This window comes from Eleutherodactylus coqui, chromosome 7 (genome assembly GCF_035609145.1).
Source record: "Eleutherodactylus coqui strain aEleCoq1 chromosome 7, aEleCoq1.hap1, whole genome shotgun sequence".
In the NCBI taxonomy this organism is placed as follows: Eukaryota; Metazoa; Chordata; class Amphibia; order Anura; family Eleutherodactylidae; genus Eleutherodactylus; species Eleutherodactylus coqui.
The window spans coordinates 218,371,440-218,387,821 of record NC_089843.1 but is presented as its reverse complement, the minus strand read 5'-3'; the positions used below and the strand labels follow the sequence as shown (position 1 = coordinate 218,387,821).

General features: G+C 46.2%; 1 protein-coding gene across 2 annotated transcripts; it reads left to right on the top strand.

Annotated features, from left to right (window-relative positions):
• The first annotated feature begins 1,595 nt into the window (after positions 1-1,595).
• COPS4 (COP9 signalosome subunit 4) lies at positions 1,596-13,059 on the top strand. Of its 2 annotated transcripts, none has more exons than XM_066574397.1 (10): positions 1,596-1,722; positions 4,364-4,443; positions 6,903-7,054; positions 7,144-7,247; positions 7,317-7,470; positions 8,657-8,807; positions 9,934-10,098; positions 11,353-11,468; positions 11,582-11,666; positions 12,680-13,059. In XM_066574397.1, the coding sequence occupies exons 1-10, from the start codon at positions 1,610-1,612 to the stop codon at positions 12,811-12,813; spliced, it is 1,254 nt and encodes a 417-aa protein (XP_066430494.1). In that variant the 5' UTR covers positions 1,596-1,609; the 3' UTR covers positions 12,814-13,059. The 2 variants fall into 2 exon arrangements, with proteins under 2 accessions (XP_066430494.1, XP_066430493.1); XM_066574396.1 differs by having other exon boundaries at positions 9,934-10,104.
• Positions 13,060-16,382: the final 3,323 nt, after the last annotated feature.

Below are 16,382 nucleotides of genomic sequence, written 5' to 3'. Positions count from 1 at the left end.
AGTTCCGGACGCAGTGTTCTATGAATGTTTCGTGGGCGTGGCCTAAGAAATGTAAACCTTTGTTTTGTCATCTGCTAAGTTGTAACTAAAAACATCCAAACAATATTTTGAAAAGCCGAGTAACCGCGACATTGTTGCCATTGCTATGTCTGGTATCCAGACTCCGGAATGGCAAATCGCTTTAGTTATATTTGCATAACAATATGAGTATTGGGCCGGGCTCGTATGAGCGTTTACGGTTTTTAGCACCCCGGCCGATCACCTGATATGGCAGCTGATGCAACAACACACAGGGGAATGTAAGCAGTTAGCGCCAACCCCTGTGTAGTGGGAGGCGCTGGTAACTGCAGGCGCACATCCCATAAAAAAAAATCACTGATGGCCATGCCTGCAATTACCATTGCCAGCCACTACACAGGGTTTGGAGCTAAATGCTTCCTTTCCACACCCCTGTGTGTTGTTGCATTAGCTGCCATATCAGCCGATCGGTCGGAGTCTCAAATGGTAGGTGCTAGCCAATCAACTATTGATGACCAATCCTGAGGAAGGGTCCCCAATAATACTACGACTGTTATGAAAATGTAACTGAAGTGATTTGCCATTCTGGAGTCTGGATACCAGGTATAGCAATGCAAAAATGTTGACATGACTCAGATTGGTGGGGATCCGCTATCCAGCATAACCTTGCTGACCCCTTTAATATGGGCAGTAAAAAATAAATACCGGCCTTAATTACTTACTGGTCCGGTGACTTACCAGCTGGGTGGCAACCGTAGCACTGCTGCCTGAGGCCACAGGCTCGGATGCCTCACGGTGGGGGAGCCCTGCTTAGAGCTTACCGCCGTAATACAAGAATGGTGACCGGCAGATCTCCGTTTATTAATACAGGAAGCTTTCAGGTGAAGTATGGCCTCACACACACGGGTGGATTTCTGCTGCGGATTCTGAAGTGGGCGTCCGCCAACAGATTCCGCAGCGATAACCCTCCATTGCATGGTATGGAAAAACGACCAATCGCAGCTTCCACTCGCGGAACCGACCGTTGGGGTCGGTTCAAGATTTCCTCCATTTTTGGAGGAAACTAAAATAAAACTTGGGGAGAAAAGGTTTCAATGGGGGTAAAAAAAACAAAAACGTAAACTAAAAGGCCGCCGTTCGCTTTCAATGCGTCATGTTTTTTTTTGGAGATTGCGCTATTTTTCCATCCAACAAAATAGAAACCCAAATCTTTTGAGAATAGCGGAAAAAAATGGATCATTTATTTTAGTTTCCAAAAACAGCGGAGAGACGGAAACCCCAAACTGACCCTAACGCAGGGGTGAAAGCTGCCTTTATTCTGTATTTGGGGAGGGGTGTCACCTCTGCCGTGTGCTCGGCCTCCTGTATTGCACAGCAGCAGATACTTCTAATACAAGTGCTGCTATGTGGCCTTTTATCACTTCTCGGTTGGCTTCCATCACTGACTTCACGCGCTATTCCATAAGCGTCCAGCAGGGGGAGCCTAGCATACAACTGTTTTCACGTTGCCCTTTTTCCTCGCGGGCTTCCGTAGATCTGAATGACGGCATCTCGCCGCGTCTGCAGCACAGTGGGGGCGCGGCGCTGCCTCATGACGTCACCTCATGGCCAGCGGCTAAGAAGCATCAAGATGGCGGCGTGTGTGAGACAGGATCTCACCCAGCTCATGAGCTCCAGCGGCTCTCACAAGGACCTGGCCGGGAAGTGAGTGCACGGTGTGATGAGGGGGGGTGACCAGTTGTCGGCGCTGTAGGGGTGAGGCTTGCAGTCAGGTGATCTAGCAGATGACTTGTATAGTAAAGGCTGCACCTCTTTAACCCCTTACTGCCCTCACGTACATCTTTTTAAGGAGGTGGCTGACTACTGACAGCCAGGAGGAACCTCCCATCCGGGCACTTTAACCCCTTGCATGCCAGGATCAGTAGTAACTGCAGCGTGTCATTGGATGACTGGAGGAGGGCGCTCATGTGATGGCGAGGTACCAATGGGTCCCGGAAAGCCTGACAGCGGCCTCCATGTTTACCATGTAACTCCGCCTACTAGGCCCCGCCTCCAGGTGAGTCTGACGGGCCGCTGTCACACCCACTACATAGGTAAGGCCGCGCTGGGACTTGTGTTTGGGGGTTCCATCGCAGATCCGGCTCTACGCTGCGCTGGTAAATGCCGGACCGCGGGCTGGAAACCAACAGACATTATAGTCGGTGGTGCCCATTCGGTGCCGCCAGAAGACGTTCGGCCAGGGATTCCCCCTCCCTGCTCCCCAACGCGGGTGTGAGAGCAGCCTGAGGCCACCTTCACCCCGCCGAGGAGCGCCGGCCTGAGCGCCTTGTGTCTTCTGTTCCGCACCGCGATCTGGGAAACCTTGCGTCGCGCCGTATCTTGTGCTCCCCAAACAATGGGAGAAACTCTGCCCCGGAGGGTCGCTGCTCCCACAAAGAAAAATGCTTCGCGTCTGTGGGGGAACCGCATGTCAACGAGCGCAAAAGAAATAAGGCGAGAGCGAGGCGTCCTCCGCGCCGGGACAAAACCGTCCAACAGAAGACTTCCAAAACCAGAATTTGGAATTTTAAGGTTTCCAAAAGGGGTATAAAAAAAGAGCTGGCAGTCCTGTCGGGGTCACACGTGTACGCTGCGGGCGGGCCGTGTACGCTGCGGGCGGGCCGTGTACGCTGCGGGCGGGCCGTGGATTCTGCGGGAAAAGCAGGAGGTTAAAAACAAACTGTACTGCGCATGTCCGGCGGCGAGCTGTGCGACCCATCTGCAATACGGAGAAGGAGGAAAATATAGGTACGCGCGGATGCCAGCCGGGCACAGTGTCAGATTCCGCTGTGGGCTTCCATATGCGGAATCCAATCCACCCGTGTGCAGGCGGCCTTAATGTAGAACTTCTCCGGCTTTGTAATACACTATTCCTCACATTTCAAGATCTCTGCTTGCTGTTAGTGAATAGGAACATATTTGTTTATGCTCCAAGGGTGAAAACAAGTCCTAATGATGCCGCTGCTGCTTCCAGTATGTATATCGGCGCTCTTCTATCCAGCCTTGTAACCGTGGCGGCGGCGCCTTCTTATAGTGCAAGCTTTTACCCATGAAATGTTAACAAGTGTCCGCTCACTGACAGCAAGCAGAGATCTTGAGCATTCTGAGGAATTGCCAGAACAAAGCATGGATGGCTTCAAGTGAACGGCTCATCAATCATGATTGCGGTTCTGCGGTGATCCTAGTCTGACGGCGCTGGGGGCGGTCAGCAGTTGTAGTACGTTTGTTTTGTTTTTTATACAATAACTAGCTGATATACCCGGCTTCGCCCGAGTTAATTTGGTACTGGTGTTTATCTGGTGTTCACACGGAAAATCTTATGAAGTCGTGGTTACTTTAGAGATACTGAGGAAAAACATATGTTCACCATTTTGCATAGTTCTCTGCGTTACCCAGGAAACACCACGTGGAGGTAACCATGCAACGTTTCCTTCATATAAAATGACATCGGAAAGTGAGAGAATTAGATTCCGTACATAAAATTTGGACACTAATTCTTTTGCGCATAAAATTGAATAATCGAGTTGGGACCTATTAACTTTTCCTATTTATGACATAATCAATGTTTGTGTCAAATTTCCCGTTTCTATGACATTGGGAAGTGAGAGATTTAGATTATGTACGTTAAATTTCAACGCCAATTCTTTTGCGCTAGAATTGAATAATCGAGTTGGGACCCAATTACTTTTCCTATTTTGGAGATGATCTATGCTCGTGCCAAAATTCATGTTTCTACGACATCGGGAAGTTGGAGAACTTTTGGCGAGTCAGTCAGTGAGCCAGCCAGCCAGTCAGTGAGGGCTTTCGTCTATATATATATATATATTAGATTGTTGCGTCTAAAACCACCTAACATAAAGTTTATTTGCTGTAGATAAAACATGATGCGACTCTCTAACAAGTGACCGATAATCATTTGGTCTAAATGCGATTGTTCGGTTTATACAGCGACTGTTAACAACTGAACGAGCCAACGGTGTATCTGCTGCACCAGAGGAGTCTGACATTGTTGGCTTGTCTAAAAGGGCCGTTGGAGGGCCGGGAACCATCTTTATAGCGGGTTATTAAAGGGTCTGACTCCTGCATACAACCCCTTGTTGGAGCGCCTCCCATGGACAGTAGTTGTAACAGTAGGACAACCACCATACATGTATCTGTACCCTCCAGCCGCTGGAACATTAATACACATGATCCGTTTTTCTAGCCGTGCCGTAACCGGACGGCGCCCTGAAGTGACGGGGACCTATAATGATGACGCACACATGTCCTACGTGGGACGTCTATTCAGTTGTTTCTCTTCTTTCAGATACCGGCAGATCTTGGAGAAGGCCCTTCAGCTCGCCGGGGCGGAGCAGCTCGAGGCGCTCAAAGCCTTTGTCGAAGCAAGTAAGTTACTTAGTGCTGCGGTGGTTCAATGAAATAACTTACTTTAACCCCTTAAAGGGGTTGTCCCGCGCCGAAACGGGTTTTTTTTTTTTTCAACCCCCCCCCCCGTTCGGCGCGAGACAACCCCGATGCAGGGAGGTAAAGAAAGCTCACCGGAGCGCTTACCTGAATCCCCGCGCTCCGGTGACTTCTCTACTCACCGCTGAAGATGGCCTCTTCCTCCGTGGACCGCAGCTCTTCTGTGCGGTCCACTGCCGATTCCAGCCTCCTGATTGGCTGGAATCGGCACGTGACGGGGCGGAGCTACACGGAGCTACACGGAGCCCCATAGAAGACTGCAGAAGACCTGGACTGCGCAAGCGCGGCTAATTTGGCCATCGGAGGGCGAAAATTAGTCGGCACCATGGAGACGAGGACGCCAGCAACGGAACAGGTAAGTATAAAACTTTTTATAACTTCTGCATGGCTCATAATTAATGCACAATGTACATTACAAAGTGCATTATTATGGCCATGCAGAAGTGTACAGACCCACTTGCTGCCTCGGGACAACCCCTTTAAGTACCAGAGTGTTTCAGTCCTAAAGGACCAGACACACTTTAGCAATTTGAGTGCTTTTTTTTTTTTTTTTTTTTTTTAAATCCTGTTTTACTAGGGGTAGTATGTTCAAAAAGTTGAGAATTTTTTTATTTTTTTTTATTTTATAGTTGTGTTTTTGTTTTTTTTTGTTTTAATGAATATCTAAAGCACAGGAATGAGTGTATCATTTTTTTTTTTTTTGAGACCTTTTTATATAATTTGCTTAGTTCCGGATTACGAACGCATATGGCGACTGCTTAGGTTGGCATTGGTGGTGGGTTATTTATTTTTTTATATATTTTATTCTGAGTTTTGTACTAATTTTTTTTAACCGACTCCCATGACATTTAACAGTGGGGAACATTCATTATGTAGTGTTTTTTTTTTTTTTGGTTTTTTTTCTGTAACTGGGGCATCCATAGGAGCCCTAATTACAGGGGGGAAATATTTCCCTGTAGTAACATTAGTCACTGACAGAGCTGCACTAGTTCTGCTAAGGCCAACCAGCTCTGCCATGCCAGGGGCGATCATGGGATACCCAGCAACCGGGTGCAATAGAGGTACCGACACTGCTGCTTCCCTTTTACAGCCTACATAGTGATGAATTAGCACCAAGTAGGGTATAAGAGAAGGCAGAAGTCGGAGCTTTAAATCCATGGCGTATATTTCCAATGGTGTGGGATTACCCCTTAGTGACCAGCCTATCATCTTTTTATATCCTGCACGTGCCGCTGTTTATTGCAGCTGACATCCGGCGGCAACCGCTCCAATAAGCCACGCGGCTATTAACCCTTTAAATGCTGCTATCAATCCTGAAAGTGGCATTTAAATCCCCTGAACAATATTTAGGGGTCGCATACGTCCCCCCCGCGATGAGATTTTCTGAAAGGCCCCAGTGCTGTCATGGCAAAATGCTTATCAAGCCATGCCTATGCAGTATGAGGTAATGCTATGCCATTACCTAATACTGCAGGAGCGATCAAAAAATTAAAATAAGATCAATAAAGTTTTTTTTTTTTTTTTTTACTAATTCTTAAAAAAAAATAAAAAAAAATCTAAATCCTAAATCAAAAATACATATTCGGTATCTCTGTGTTCGTAAAAGTCTGATCTATCAAAGTAGCGCATTATTTACCCCCACACAATGAACGTCGTCCGAAAAAATAAACACCAGAAATGCATTTTTTTTATGACAGGGAGACAAAAAAAAAAAAGCGCAACAAAAAGCGATCAAAATGTTGTATGCCTTCCAAAATGGTTCCATCGCAAACTGCAGCACGTCCCGCAAAAAGTGAGCCCTCACACAACTGTGACAGAAAAATAAAAAAGCTGCTGCGCACCGAAGATGGCGGGAAAAAATAATTTAAAAAAATTATAAATTTTGAAAAAAAAAATACAAGTAGTGCAGCCAAAAACCCTACATAAGTTTGGGGGTATAGTAATCGTACCGACCCATAGAATAAAGTATCGGGTTATTTTTGTTGCAGTTTGTGTGCCGTAGAAACAGGAGGCACCGAAAGATGCTAGAATTTTTCTTTTCATTTTACTCCAGTTACAATTTCTTTAAACGTTTTTCAGTACATTATTACATAGCACCACCGAAAAATACAACTCGTCCCGCAAAAAACAAGCCTTCATACAGCGAGGTCGATGGATGAATAAAGGAGCTACGATTTTTTTTTTAAAAGGGTGGGAGGAAAAAAAACTAAACAAAAGGGCCTGGTCATTAAGGGGTTAAAGCCCAGGACCAAGCGGCGTATATTTATGCTTCTTGGTCCTTTTATATAAGATGCATTACGTTATCGGTTGATGCCTAGAGTACTTTCTCACTATACTGTGATATGACTATATCTAATGAGATCTCCTCCTCCCGTTCCCAGTGGTGAATGAGAACGTCAGTCTAGTGATTTCTCGCCAGCTGCTCACAGACTTCTGCACGCATCTTCCAAGTCTGCCTGATGGCATTGCCAAGGAGATTTATCATTTCACCCTTGAAAAGATCCAGCCAAGAGTCATTTCTTTTGAGGAGCAGGTGAGGCGGCATCACACAGACTGCGTTGTAAAGGTGCCACTGGAGCGCAAAATGTGACTGGTTAATCCGATGGCAATCTTTACTTACAGGTTGCATCAATCAGACAGCACTTGGCCTCCATCTATGAGAAGGAGGAGGACTGGAGGAATGCAGCACAAGTGTTAGTTGGGATACCGCTGGAAACGGGACAAAAGTAAGATGGGTTTCATTTACAGTAGTCTGTAGGATTGTGCCTTGTGTCTGATTGTGTATCTTCCTGAAGACAGTACAATGTTGACTACAAACTGGAGACCTACCTGAAGATTGCCCGGCTATACCTGGAGGATGATGACCCGGTACAAGCTGAAGCGTATATAAACCGAGCCTCCTTGTTACAGAATGAGTCGACTAATGAGCAGCTGCAGATTCACTACAAGGTAAGACTACGTTCACACAAGTGCAGATCTTGCGCATTGCGAGACTTGTAAAGCTCGTGCGGCTATGAATTACAGTCTTGTAAATGGAGTCATACACATGAGTGATGAGATATATATATATATATATATACACACACTGCTTTCAGTGGGACAGTCAAAAACATTGCAGGCCGTGCAATGTGATGTTTCATGTTGAAATCAATGGAAGACCCTTGCCAATCCTCTGACTCACATAAAACAAGCGCCGGAGGATCGCAATTTGACAGAAGTGATGTGTGTTTTGCATGAAAAACGCATCACATCCGTGGGTAAAATGCACACTGAAAAGTGTGATATCGGGCCGGGTTACTCTGCCTGATATCGCACCTGCCCGTGTGAAGGTAGCCTAAGGCCTCCTTCACACGGGCGACAAAGTCACGCGATTTTGTAGCATTGCTACAATGCTACAAATCGCATATATGTGAAGCCCATGGTTTCCTTCACACAAGATGTTTTGTAGCATGCTACAAAATGACACACAAACCTCGCAGGTCCGGCAATACGTCCGCGACACGCAAGGTTTTGTAGCCCATGTTTCTCTATGGAGCCTTCCTCTCTGTTGCATCGCGCGAAAACGTGGTTTGCATGCGATGCAACTTTGACAGTAGCAGATGCTAAAAAGCCGCATGATTTTGTAGCATCACATGCGACTTTGTAGCGCTACAAAATCGCAGTATTGCTGTGAGAAGATTGCAGCGATATCGTACGGTGCAGCGATGCGGTGTCGCCCGTGTGAAGCAGGCCTTATAGAGCAGAAACCTCAGGTTCAGGTAAACCTCTTTTTGCGCAATAACCTATGCTGAAAATGAGCATTTGACAGATACCTGCACTAATTCTGCGCGGCCCTTTATCAGAACGTCTTGGAAAATCTTAACCGTATTCATTTGTATTGTTCGATGTTGTGTAATTTCAATTAAAATTCACTGCAATGTATAAAAAAAAACACAGGAAGAAACTGCATCTCATTTGGAGAATCCGCCGCATGCCTTAAATTGCTGCAAGCTCTCTAGGCTGCTTGTAGATGGCTTTCTCAAGCCTCCTGTCACTCGCCTTCTACTGGACTTTGTTGGGGCCAACTTTTACAATTGAAACTCTCCAACAAATTACATGAATTGAGCCGAACTGTATATGTATTTCTTCTGGCCAGGTTTGCTATGCCCGGGTTCTAGACTACAGAAGGAAATTCATAGAGGCTGCACAGAGGTACAACGAGCTGTCATACAAAACCATAGTGCATGAAACCGAGCGGATGGAAGCACTTAAGCATGCACTGCATTGTACCATCCTCGCTTCTGCAGGTAAGACACGAGGATGTAAAAAGGGATATTAAACCACGAAGGCCTGTGTCACACAAGCGTATGCGTGTTTATGCCGTGTCTTTGCATATCGGGGCTTGCATATTTGCGTGCGCAACTTTTTTTTTTTTAAACTGTACTTTTTGCATGTGTCATAAAAAACAAGCTTGATGCTCTCGGCCACTGAAATGGCCATTTAGCTTAATTTGTTCAAGATGTGTTCTTTCCCTGTGCAGGAAAATAGAGGTGTGTGTGTGTGTGTGTGTGTGTGTGTGTGTGTGTGTGTGTGTGTGTGTGTGTGTGTGTATTAATAATTGAGATTATATATATATATATTTTATTTTTTTTTTTTTTTTTGCATGACCAAATTGTGTAAAAAGCTCTCTTTTCTGTGCATTGTGCGCACAAATATGCCTGTCACACAGGCCTAAGGATCCATTTATACCAAACTATTATCGTTTGAGCAAATAACAAATGGTTGACTCATTAAAACAAGAAATCGTTTAGTCAGTCACACTGTTGTAGAAGTGAATGAGCAGGACTGACCGAGCGCTGTTTAAACTGACCGATATATGTGCATTAAATGATCGCTTGCTTGAACAATTTTTATTTGTTTTATTTTATATTTTTTAAACCACTTTTGAGCATGGTCCAGGTTTTAGTGGCACTGTGTGGATTTACTGGCTGCTAGGGATGAGCGAGTATACTCACTAAGGCACATTACTGGAGCGAGTAGTGCCTTAGCCGAGTATCTCCCCGCTCGTCTCTAAAGATTCGGGGGCCGGCGCAGGTGACAGGTGAGTTGCGGGGGGAGAGGGAGAGAGAGATCTCCCCGCCGGCCCCCGAGTCTTTAGAGACGAGCGGGCAGATACTCGGCTAAGGAGATACTCGGCTAAGGCACTACTCGCTCGAGTAATGTGCCTTAGCAAGTATACTCTCTCATCTCTACCGGCTGCCTCTGCTCCTGACAACTGCTTATTTGGGTTGGTGGGTCGTCAGTCCTTTTTTTGCAAGTTCATTTAATTATTTGAATAGTTATCGGACAAGATATGTATATATTCTGATTACCATTAATTTGGCAGTAGCTCAACCAGCTTTGTATAAAAGCTTACTGTCCTAATATTCATAGGCCAACAACGCTCCCGAATGTTGGCAACCCTGTTTAAAGACGAGCGGTGCCAACAGCTCTCGGCCTATGGGATTCTGGAGAAGATGTATCTGGACAGAATCATCCGAGGAAACCAACTGCAAGAGTTTGCTGCTATGCTGATGCCGCATCAGAAGGCAACTACAGGTGATGGTAAGATGTTCTATGCCAAGGATGGGAGAGCACAGCAGCAGAGTATCTAAGATTACAGTGACCGTTCTGCACTTATGGCTTTAATAGAGCAGGAATGATTGTGATAGGATGCTGGTTTAATGCAGAGGATAAAGGCCCTTTAACACACAGAGATAATCTTTCAAACCAATGAAAGATTTAGGGATCAATTAGCATAAAGTGTTAATGGCCCTTAACACTTTATCATCATTTGCATGTAAAAGGACGAGTTGTTTATAAACATATGCCATTGTTCTCCTCTGGAGAATGTATTTGCTCAGTCTTTGAGTGGCTGAACGATGGATTTTAAATGAACCAAAATCCATCGTTCAAACGAAAAGTGCACAATGCCCGCATTTACACGTAACTCGCTCATTTTTGACGCGTTGGACGATAGTCAGTGCGTGTAAAAGGGCCTTAAAGGGGTTGTCTCGCGAAAGCAAGTGGGGTTAAGCACTTCTGTATGGCCATATTAATGCACTTTGTAATATACATTGTGCATTAAATATGAGCCATACAGAAGTTATTCACTTACCTGCTCCAATGCTGGTGTCCCCGTCTCCATGGCTCCGGCTAATTTCAGCGTCTAATCGCCCGATTAGACGCGCTTGCGCAGAAGGGTCTTCTCCCTTCTGGTTGGTCTGGGCACGAGCGGCGTTCTGGCTCCGCCCCCTCCTACGCGTCATCGTGTGGCTCCGCTCCGTCACGTGTGCCGATTCCAGCCAATCGGGAGGCTGGAATCGGCAATGGAACGCACAGAGCCCACGGTGCACCATGGGAGAAGACCCGCGGTGCACCATGGGAGAAAACCACGGTGCATCCCTGGGAAAGGACCGGCGGCCATCTTTGGAAGAAGTTTTATAAGTTGATGAAACGCTAGAATGGTGAGTAGAAACCTTCTTTACACGTGTACATTGTAATGTTTGATTTAGAAGGGGGACTGGGCAGAAAAAGTCACTTTTGCCTCGGGACAACCCCTTTAAGATGGCGCAGCATATTTAGTTAGATAGTAGAAAGCGGTAGACCTAATCAAGATGCAAGAAGCTCACATATGGTGAAGTACAGTAATGGCAGTGGTAGTGATAATGGATACATGTATAGAGTTTATTAACTCTTCACACACAGTTGACGATCTCTCTAGTAATTTTGGGTCATTGTGCCTCACTGTAAAGTCTGACATGCAGTTATACAAAATCACTTTTACTCACCTGACCCTTTCATTTTCTTAAGGTTCGAGTATCTTGGATAGAGCGGTCATAGAACACAATTTGCTGTCAGCGAGCAAACTGTATAACAATATCACATTTGAGGAGCTTGGAGCGTTACTAGAAATTCCTGCTGCCAAGGTAAGTGATATGTAGAGATCAAGGACCAGCTAGTAAATGGCGAGTTAGAACTGTTGTCATATGTTGTGGGTGTGAAGGTCCCAAAAACATGCAGTATGTTCTGTATTGTGCAGGCAGAGAAGATAGCATCTCAGATGATCACAGAGGGCCGCATGAACGGATTCATCGATCAGATTGATGGCATTGTGCACTTTGAGAGTAAGTTGACTTATTTACTAACTTGGCAATAGAAAATATTACAAAATCAAACACTAGCTGCATAACTTTTTTAGTTAGTTAGTTTGTTTTCCCAAATGCTACATTTTCAGCTCAATTCTCTGACCCAAGCGGTATACGAAGTAGCCATTTAGGGCGGTTTTTCAGGCAGCACCCGCTGTCACAGCCAGGATACAATGGGTTTGGAACGAAAGCTCCGACCACTGTGTAGTGGCCAGCACTTGAAATCAATAGCGGCTATGCCTGCAATTATACGCGCTGGCCACTACACGGGTCAGACCAGTGGCTTATGGTGTATTCCGCCTCCGACAGTGGACGCTGCCTGGAAAACGGCAACATAAGATGGCATTGGATGCTACCTTGAAGCTCCATGAATTTGGCAAAGGATGAAGGGCAAGATGCAAAACCTAGTTGTTCATGGCAATTGGATGTTGTCCAGCCTTGCACTAGAAGGAGAAATAAAATCTTTAATCCCTGAACTTAAAGGGGTTGTCCTGCGAAAGCAAGTGGGGTTCAGCACTTCTGTATGGCCATATTAATGCACTTTGTAATATACATCGTGCATTAAATATTGGCCATACAGAAGTTATACATTTACCCCCTCCGGTGCTGGTGTCCCCGTCTCCATGGCGCCGACCAAAGCCGCCTTCTGCCTGGATTAGACGTGCTTGCGCAGTCTGCCCTCTTCTGTCCGGCTCTGGCGTGCTCGCGCCGCACAGGTCTGAGCATGCCGGAGCGGCCCCTTCAGCGCAAACGTGTCTAATCCAGGGAGAAGGCAGCTTCGGTCGGCGCCATGGAGACGGGGACGCCAACACCGGAGGGGGTAAGTGTATAACTTCTGTATGGCTCATATTTAATGCACGATGTATATTACAAAGTGCATTAATATGGCCATACAGAAGTGTATACCCCCACTTGCTTTCGCGGGACAACCCCTTTAATGTGGAATGGTATGTTGAAGTCTAATGTGGCCTACTTTGTGTTTGCTTCTTCAGCTCGTGAAGCTTTGCCTACGTGGGACAAACAAATCCAGTCATTGTGCTTCCAAGTCAATAACCTTCTAGAAAAGATCAGCCAGACAGCACCAGAATGGACGGCGCAGGCCATGGAGGCGCAGATGACCCAGTAAAGTTTACACCACCACCCCCCTTTTCCCCCCTTCCTTTCCTGCATACTTTAGGATTATACAGGATACCACGTCAGATTGTGTGAAACCGATGCACTTGGGACTTAGTTGATGGGAAAAACCAAATATGAAATGTCATTGAAGTTTTGAATGCAAACCTAGAAGTGAACATTGGAGACCGTGTGTAAAACAAGGGAGTTGTTTGTGGCATGCACCTACAATAAAGCTCATTTCTTTTTTTTTTTTTCAGTTGCATTCAGCTTTTTTATGCTTTAAGAAATAACGGGCTTTTTTCCCACGAGCATATATCGGCCCGCCGTTTTCACGGTCGGCCGATGTAAGCTGTGATCTGATGCATCGGATTGTAATTCATGAGATCACATGGCCGCATTCCTGTGACATAGAAGCGCCCCGCCTTGTTAGGTTAGGCCCAGTCTTTGGAACCATCTTTTGGGCCGGAATATGTCGGCTGCTGCATGGCTTCCTATGGGAGCCAATGACAGCGGCCGAAGAAGGGAGGTGGAGTTAAGTTTAGCAGCGTGGCTGCTAAACTCCCTCTCTCTGCTCTCCTACCCCCTCACTCTTTGCAATGGGAGGGGGTGGAGCTAAGCACCACCCCATCTTGCTGCCTCCCATTGCTGGCTGTGGACAATGAAAGGGGGCGGAGCTAAGCTCCCTCCCCTTGTCCACAGCCAGCAATGGGAAGTATTGTTCCTGCCTGCTCCTTTTTCAACATTCTTCTGTCATGTTCCAACACTAAATCCCCATGGTCTTCCAAGGTGAGACGTACTAGACGTACTAGTATGGTGCACACCCAATGTATAATCCATCCTTCACTATTATATAATAACGCCTTACTCGTTAAATTTTGGTTTTAACTCTTCTATTCATAATTGACACAATTGCTTTTTTTCACAATTGCTTTTGTGCGCAACCTTTAGTTGCACAAATCCACTTCCATCTGTGTGAATAAGGCATAACCGTGACCCCCAGCGTAGTCCAAGGGATGCTGCCTGGCCAAAGGACAATGGCACCCCTGCTATAGGCCTTTGGTTAAGCAACATAACCTACAGGCGTTACACTAGCCAGCTGGCAGCATAGTGCAGAGTCTGATCGCTGACCTCCTCACCTCCGTGCAGATGAAAGCAATCACAGACCCTGCACTGCGCCACAACAGAGCTGCAGGCGTGATGCGTAAAATTCCTATAAGGGGGGTTATACAGGCAGCACCCGCCGGGGGCAGAGGGAAAGCCGCTGCTCTAACCTCTGTACAGGGGTCAGCGCTTGTGATAGCAGACTAGGATCCCATTGTAATTGCAGGCACAGCTCTTATTAAAAATCAAACACTAGCCCCTACAGCGGGGGCAGACCCCCACACCAGTGTATTGTGGCAGGTGCTGCCTGGATAACCCTCTTTCAAGGTTTGATACACAGCTGGCGGGCCATGTAAAATGAGGCTGCAGGCTGGATTCTACCTACGGGCTTTGGTTTTGGTTATGTGTGGTGTAGAATGTAATCTATAACATAGCTGATGCCATTGTTTATATCGCTTCCACTGTTGGTCCTATTATTCTTTGCTGCCTCAATGTCTATATGATACTTGGTCTGGTGCTTTTGCTATGTATAATCTTCACAACGGACTGTCCATTAGTCTGCCAGAGGAAAGACACTCACACTGTATGAAGACCAATGTATTTCCAAAGTTTACTAAACTTCATATGCAGATTAGATTGATATAAGCTTTTTTTTTTTTTTTAAGCGGGGGCATAGACTTGTGGTTACAAACTAAATTAAAGGAGTCAACCTAACTTTGGGGAAACATTAGCTTCTGTTCCATGAGCAGCATCGGTCTACAGTTTATACTACAAAGTGACTACTTCGTTATCAAGTAGGTTTATAAAAAGCTTAAAGGGGTGGTCTCGCGAAAGCAAGTGGGGTTCAGCACTTCTGTATGGCCATATTAATGCACTTTGTAATATACATTGTGCATTAAATATGAGCCATACAGAAGTTATTCACTTATCTTCCCTGCGCTGGCGTCCCCATCTCCATGGCTCCGTCTAACTTCAGCGTCTAATCGCCCGATTAGACGCGCTTGCGCAGAAGGGTCTTCTGCCTGCGGCTCGGTCTGGCACGAACGGCGTTCTGGCTCCGCCCTTCTGCGCATCATCGCGTAGCTCCGCCCCGTCAGTGCGCCGATTCCAGCCAATCAGGAGGCTGGAATTGGCACACTTGATGGGGCGGAGCCAGAACGCCGCTGCTGCTGGACAGACCCGAAGGCAGAAGACCCTTCTGCGCAAGCGCGTCTAATCGGGCGATTAGACGCTGAAGTTAGACGGGGACGCCAGCAACGGAGCAGGTAAGTGAATAACTTCTGTATGGCTCATATTTAATGCACAATGTATATTACAAAGTGCTGAACCCCACTTGCTTTCGCGAGACCACCCCTTTAAGATTCCGGACTCCATATTACTAAGGCCAATTTCACGTCTGGAACCTCCGGCCAGAGATTACAGCTGCAAATACAGGAAGAAAAAGTGCTGCATGCAGCGTGCTTTTTCCCATCCCAAAACTGGAAAGTGGACAGATCCCATTGTAGTCAATGGGGTCTGCCCGGCCCTGTTCTGTTCAGAGACTAAACCGTTCGGCTGTGGGGGGATTCCTCTTTCCTGCTCCTGGAATAGAGGAGGAACATGAAATCCTCAGCGCAAGTGTGAAACGGCCGTGAATTGTATCTATAAAACTGAATTTTACATCAATATTGACAATCTAAGAAAGTGTAACCAAAACACAAGTACAAGTCGTCATTGCTGCCTTTTATGTATCAGGGAAAGTGCCAAGCTTTTGTAAAGCTGAATAATTTACAGCAGGATTTGACAGCATTGCATGATGGGAAAGCACTCTGCTTACAACCCGTCAATAATAGAACTGGACAGCAAAGGTAAAACTTTCTGTACAGTAAGGCTGTATATTTAGTATCAAAAACTAGATCAGCTATCATCAGGATAAAGCAGAGACTAATCTCCCTCCCTCCCTCCCCCCCCCCCCACCGTGTAGCTAACAGGAATTGCTTTATTCTTTGCTTATAACAATGTATATAAAATCACTCCCAGAGCAATAAGGTGACCGTGACACTCCAAATCCTATGCATACACAGATTTAAAACCAACTAAAAAGGACAGGGCTGCGTCAAAATAGACAGTGTGCGGATTTTGACTGCTTTTTGGTTTCTGCTTTTCTGCAGTATTTCCGCAGAATGTCCTCAGCGGAAATTTCTTTGGAGCATTTCCGCATCATAAAGCAGTCAAAATCTGCCCATTTCTGCCCCGAGAGATAATAGTGACAGCTGGTACACACTGATGTCAGTGTGCTGCCGGATGCCTCTTGCCCCTGCTCTTGCAGAACCAAGTAGGAGACATCGGGGGAGGGGGATCCCGGCTGCACACTGATGTCACAGTGTGGCCGGGATGCATATTAACTTTTTCTTCCCCACTTCTGCCCTAATCAGTAATTCCAGCAACGTGAGTGGTTGTTTTGTGAATCAGTCAACCCAAACAACCAATCAGGTGGCT

What these genes read in the sequence shown, in the direction of transcription:
- COPS4 (XM_066574396.1), top strand. Translation starts at nt 1,610, where the DNA reads ATGACGTCACCTCATGGCCAGCGGCTAAGAAGCATCAAGATGGCGGCG. An exon ending in CACAAGGACCTGGCCGGGAA is followed by an intron (nt 1,723 to 4,363) that starts GTGAGTGCACGG and finishes CTCTTCTTTCAG; the next exon opens with ATACCGGCAGATCTTGGAGA. An exon ending in TACCATCCTCGCTTCTGCAG is followed by an intron (nt 8,808 to 9,933) that starts GTAAGACACGAG and finishes TAATATTCATAG; the next exon opens with GCCAACAACGCTCCCGAATG.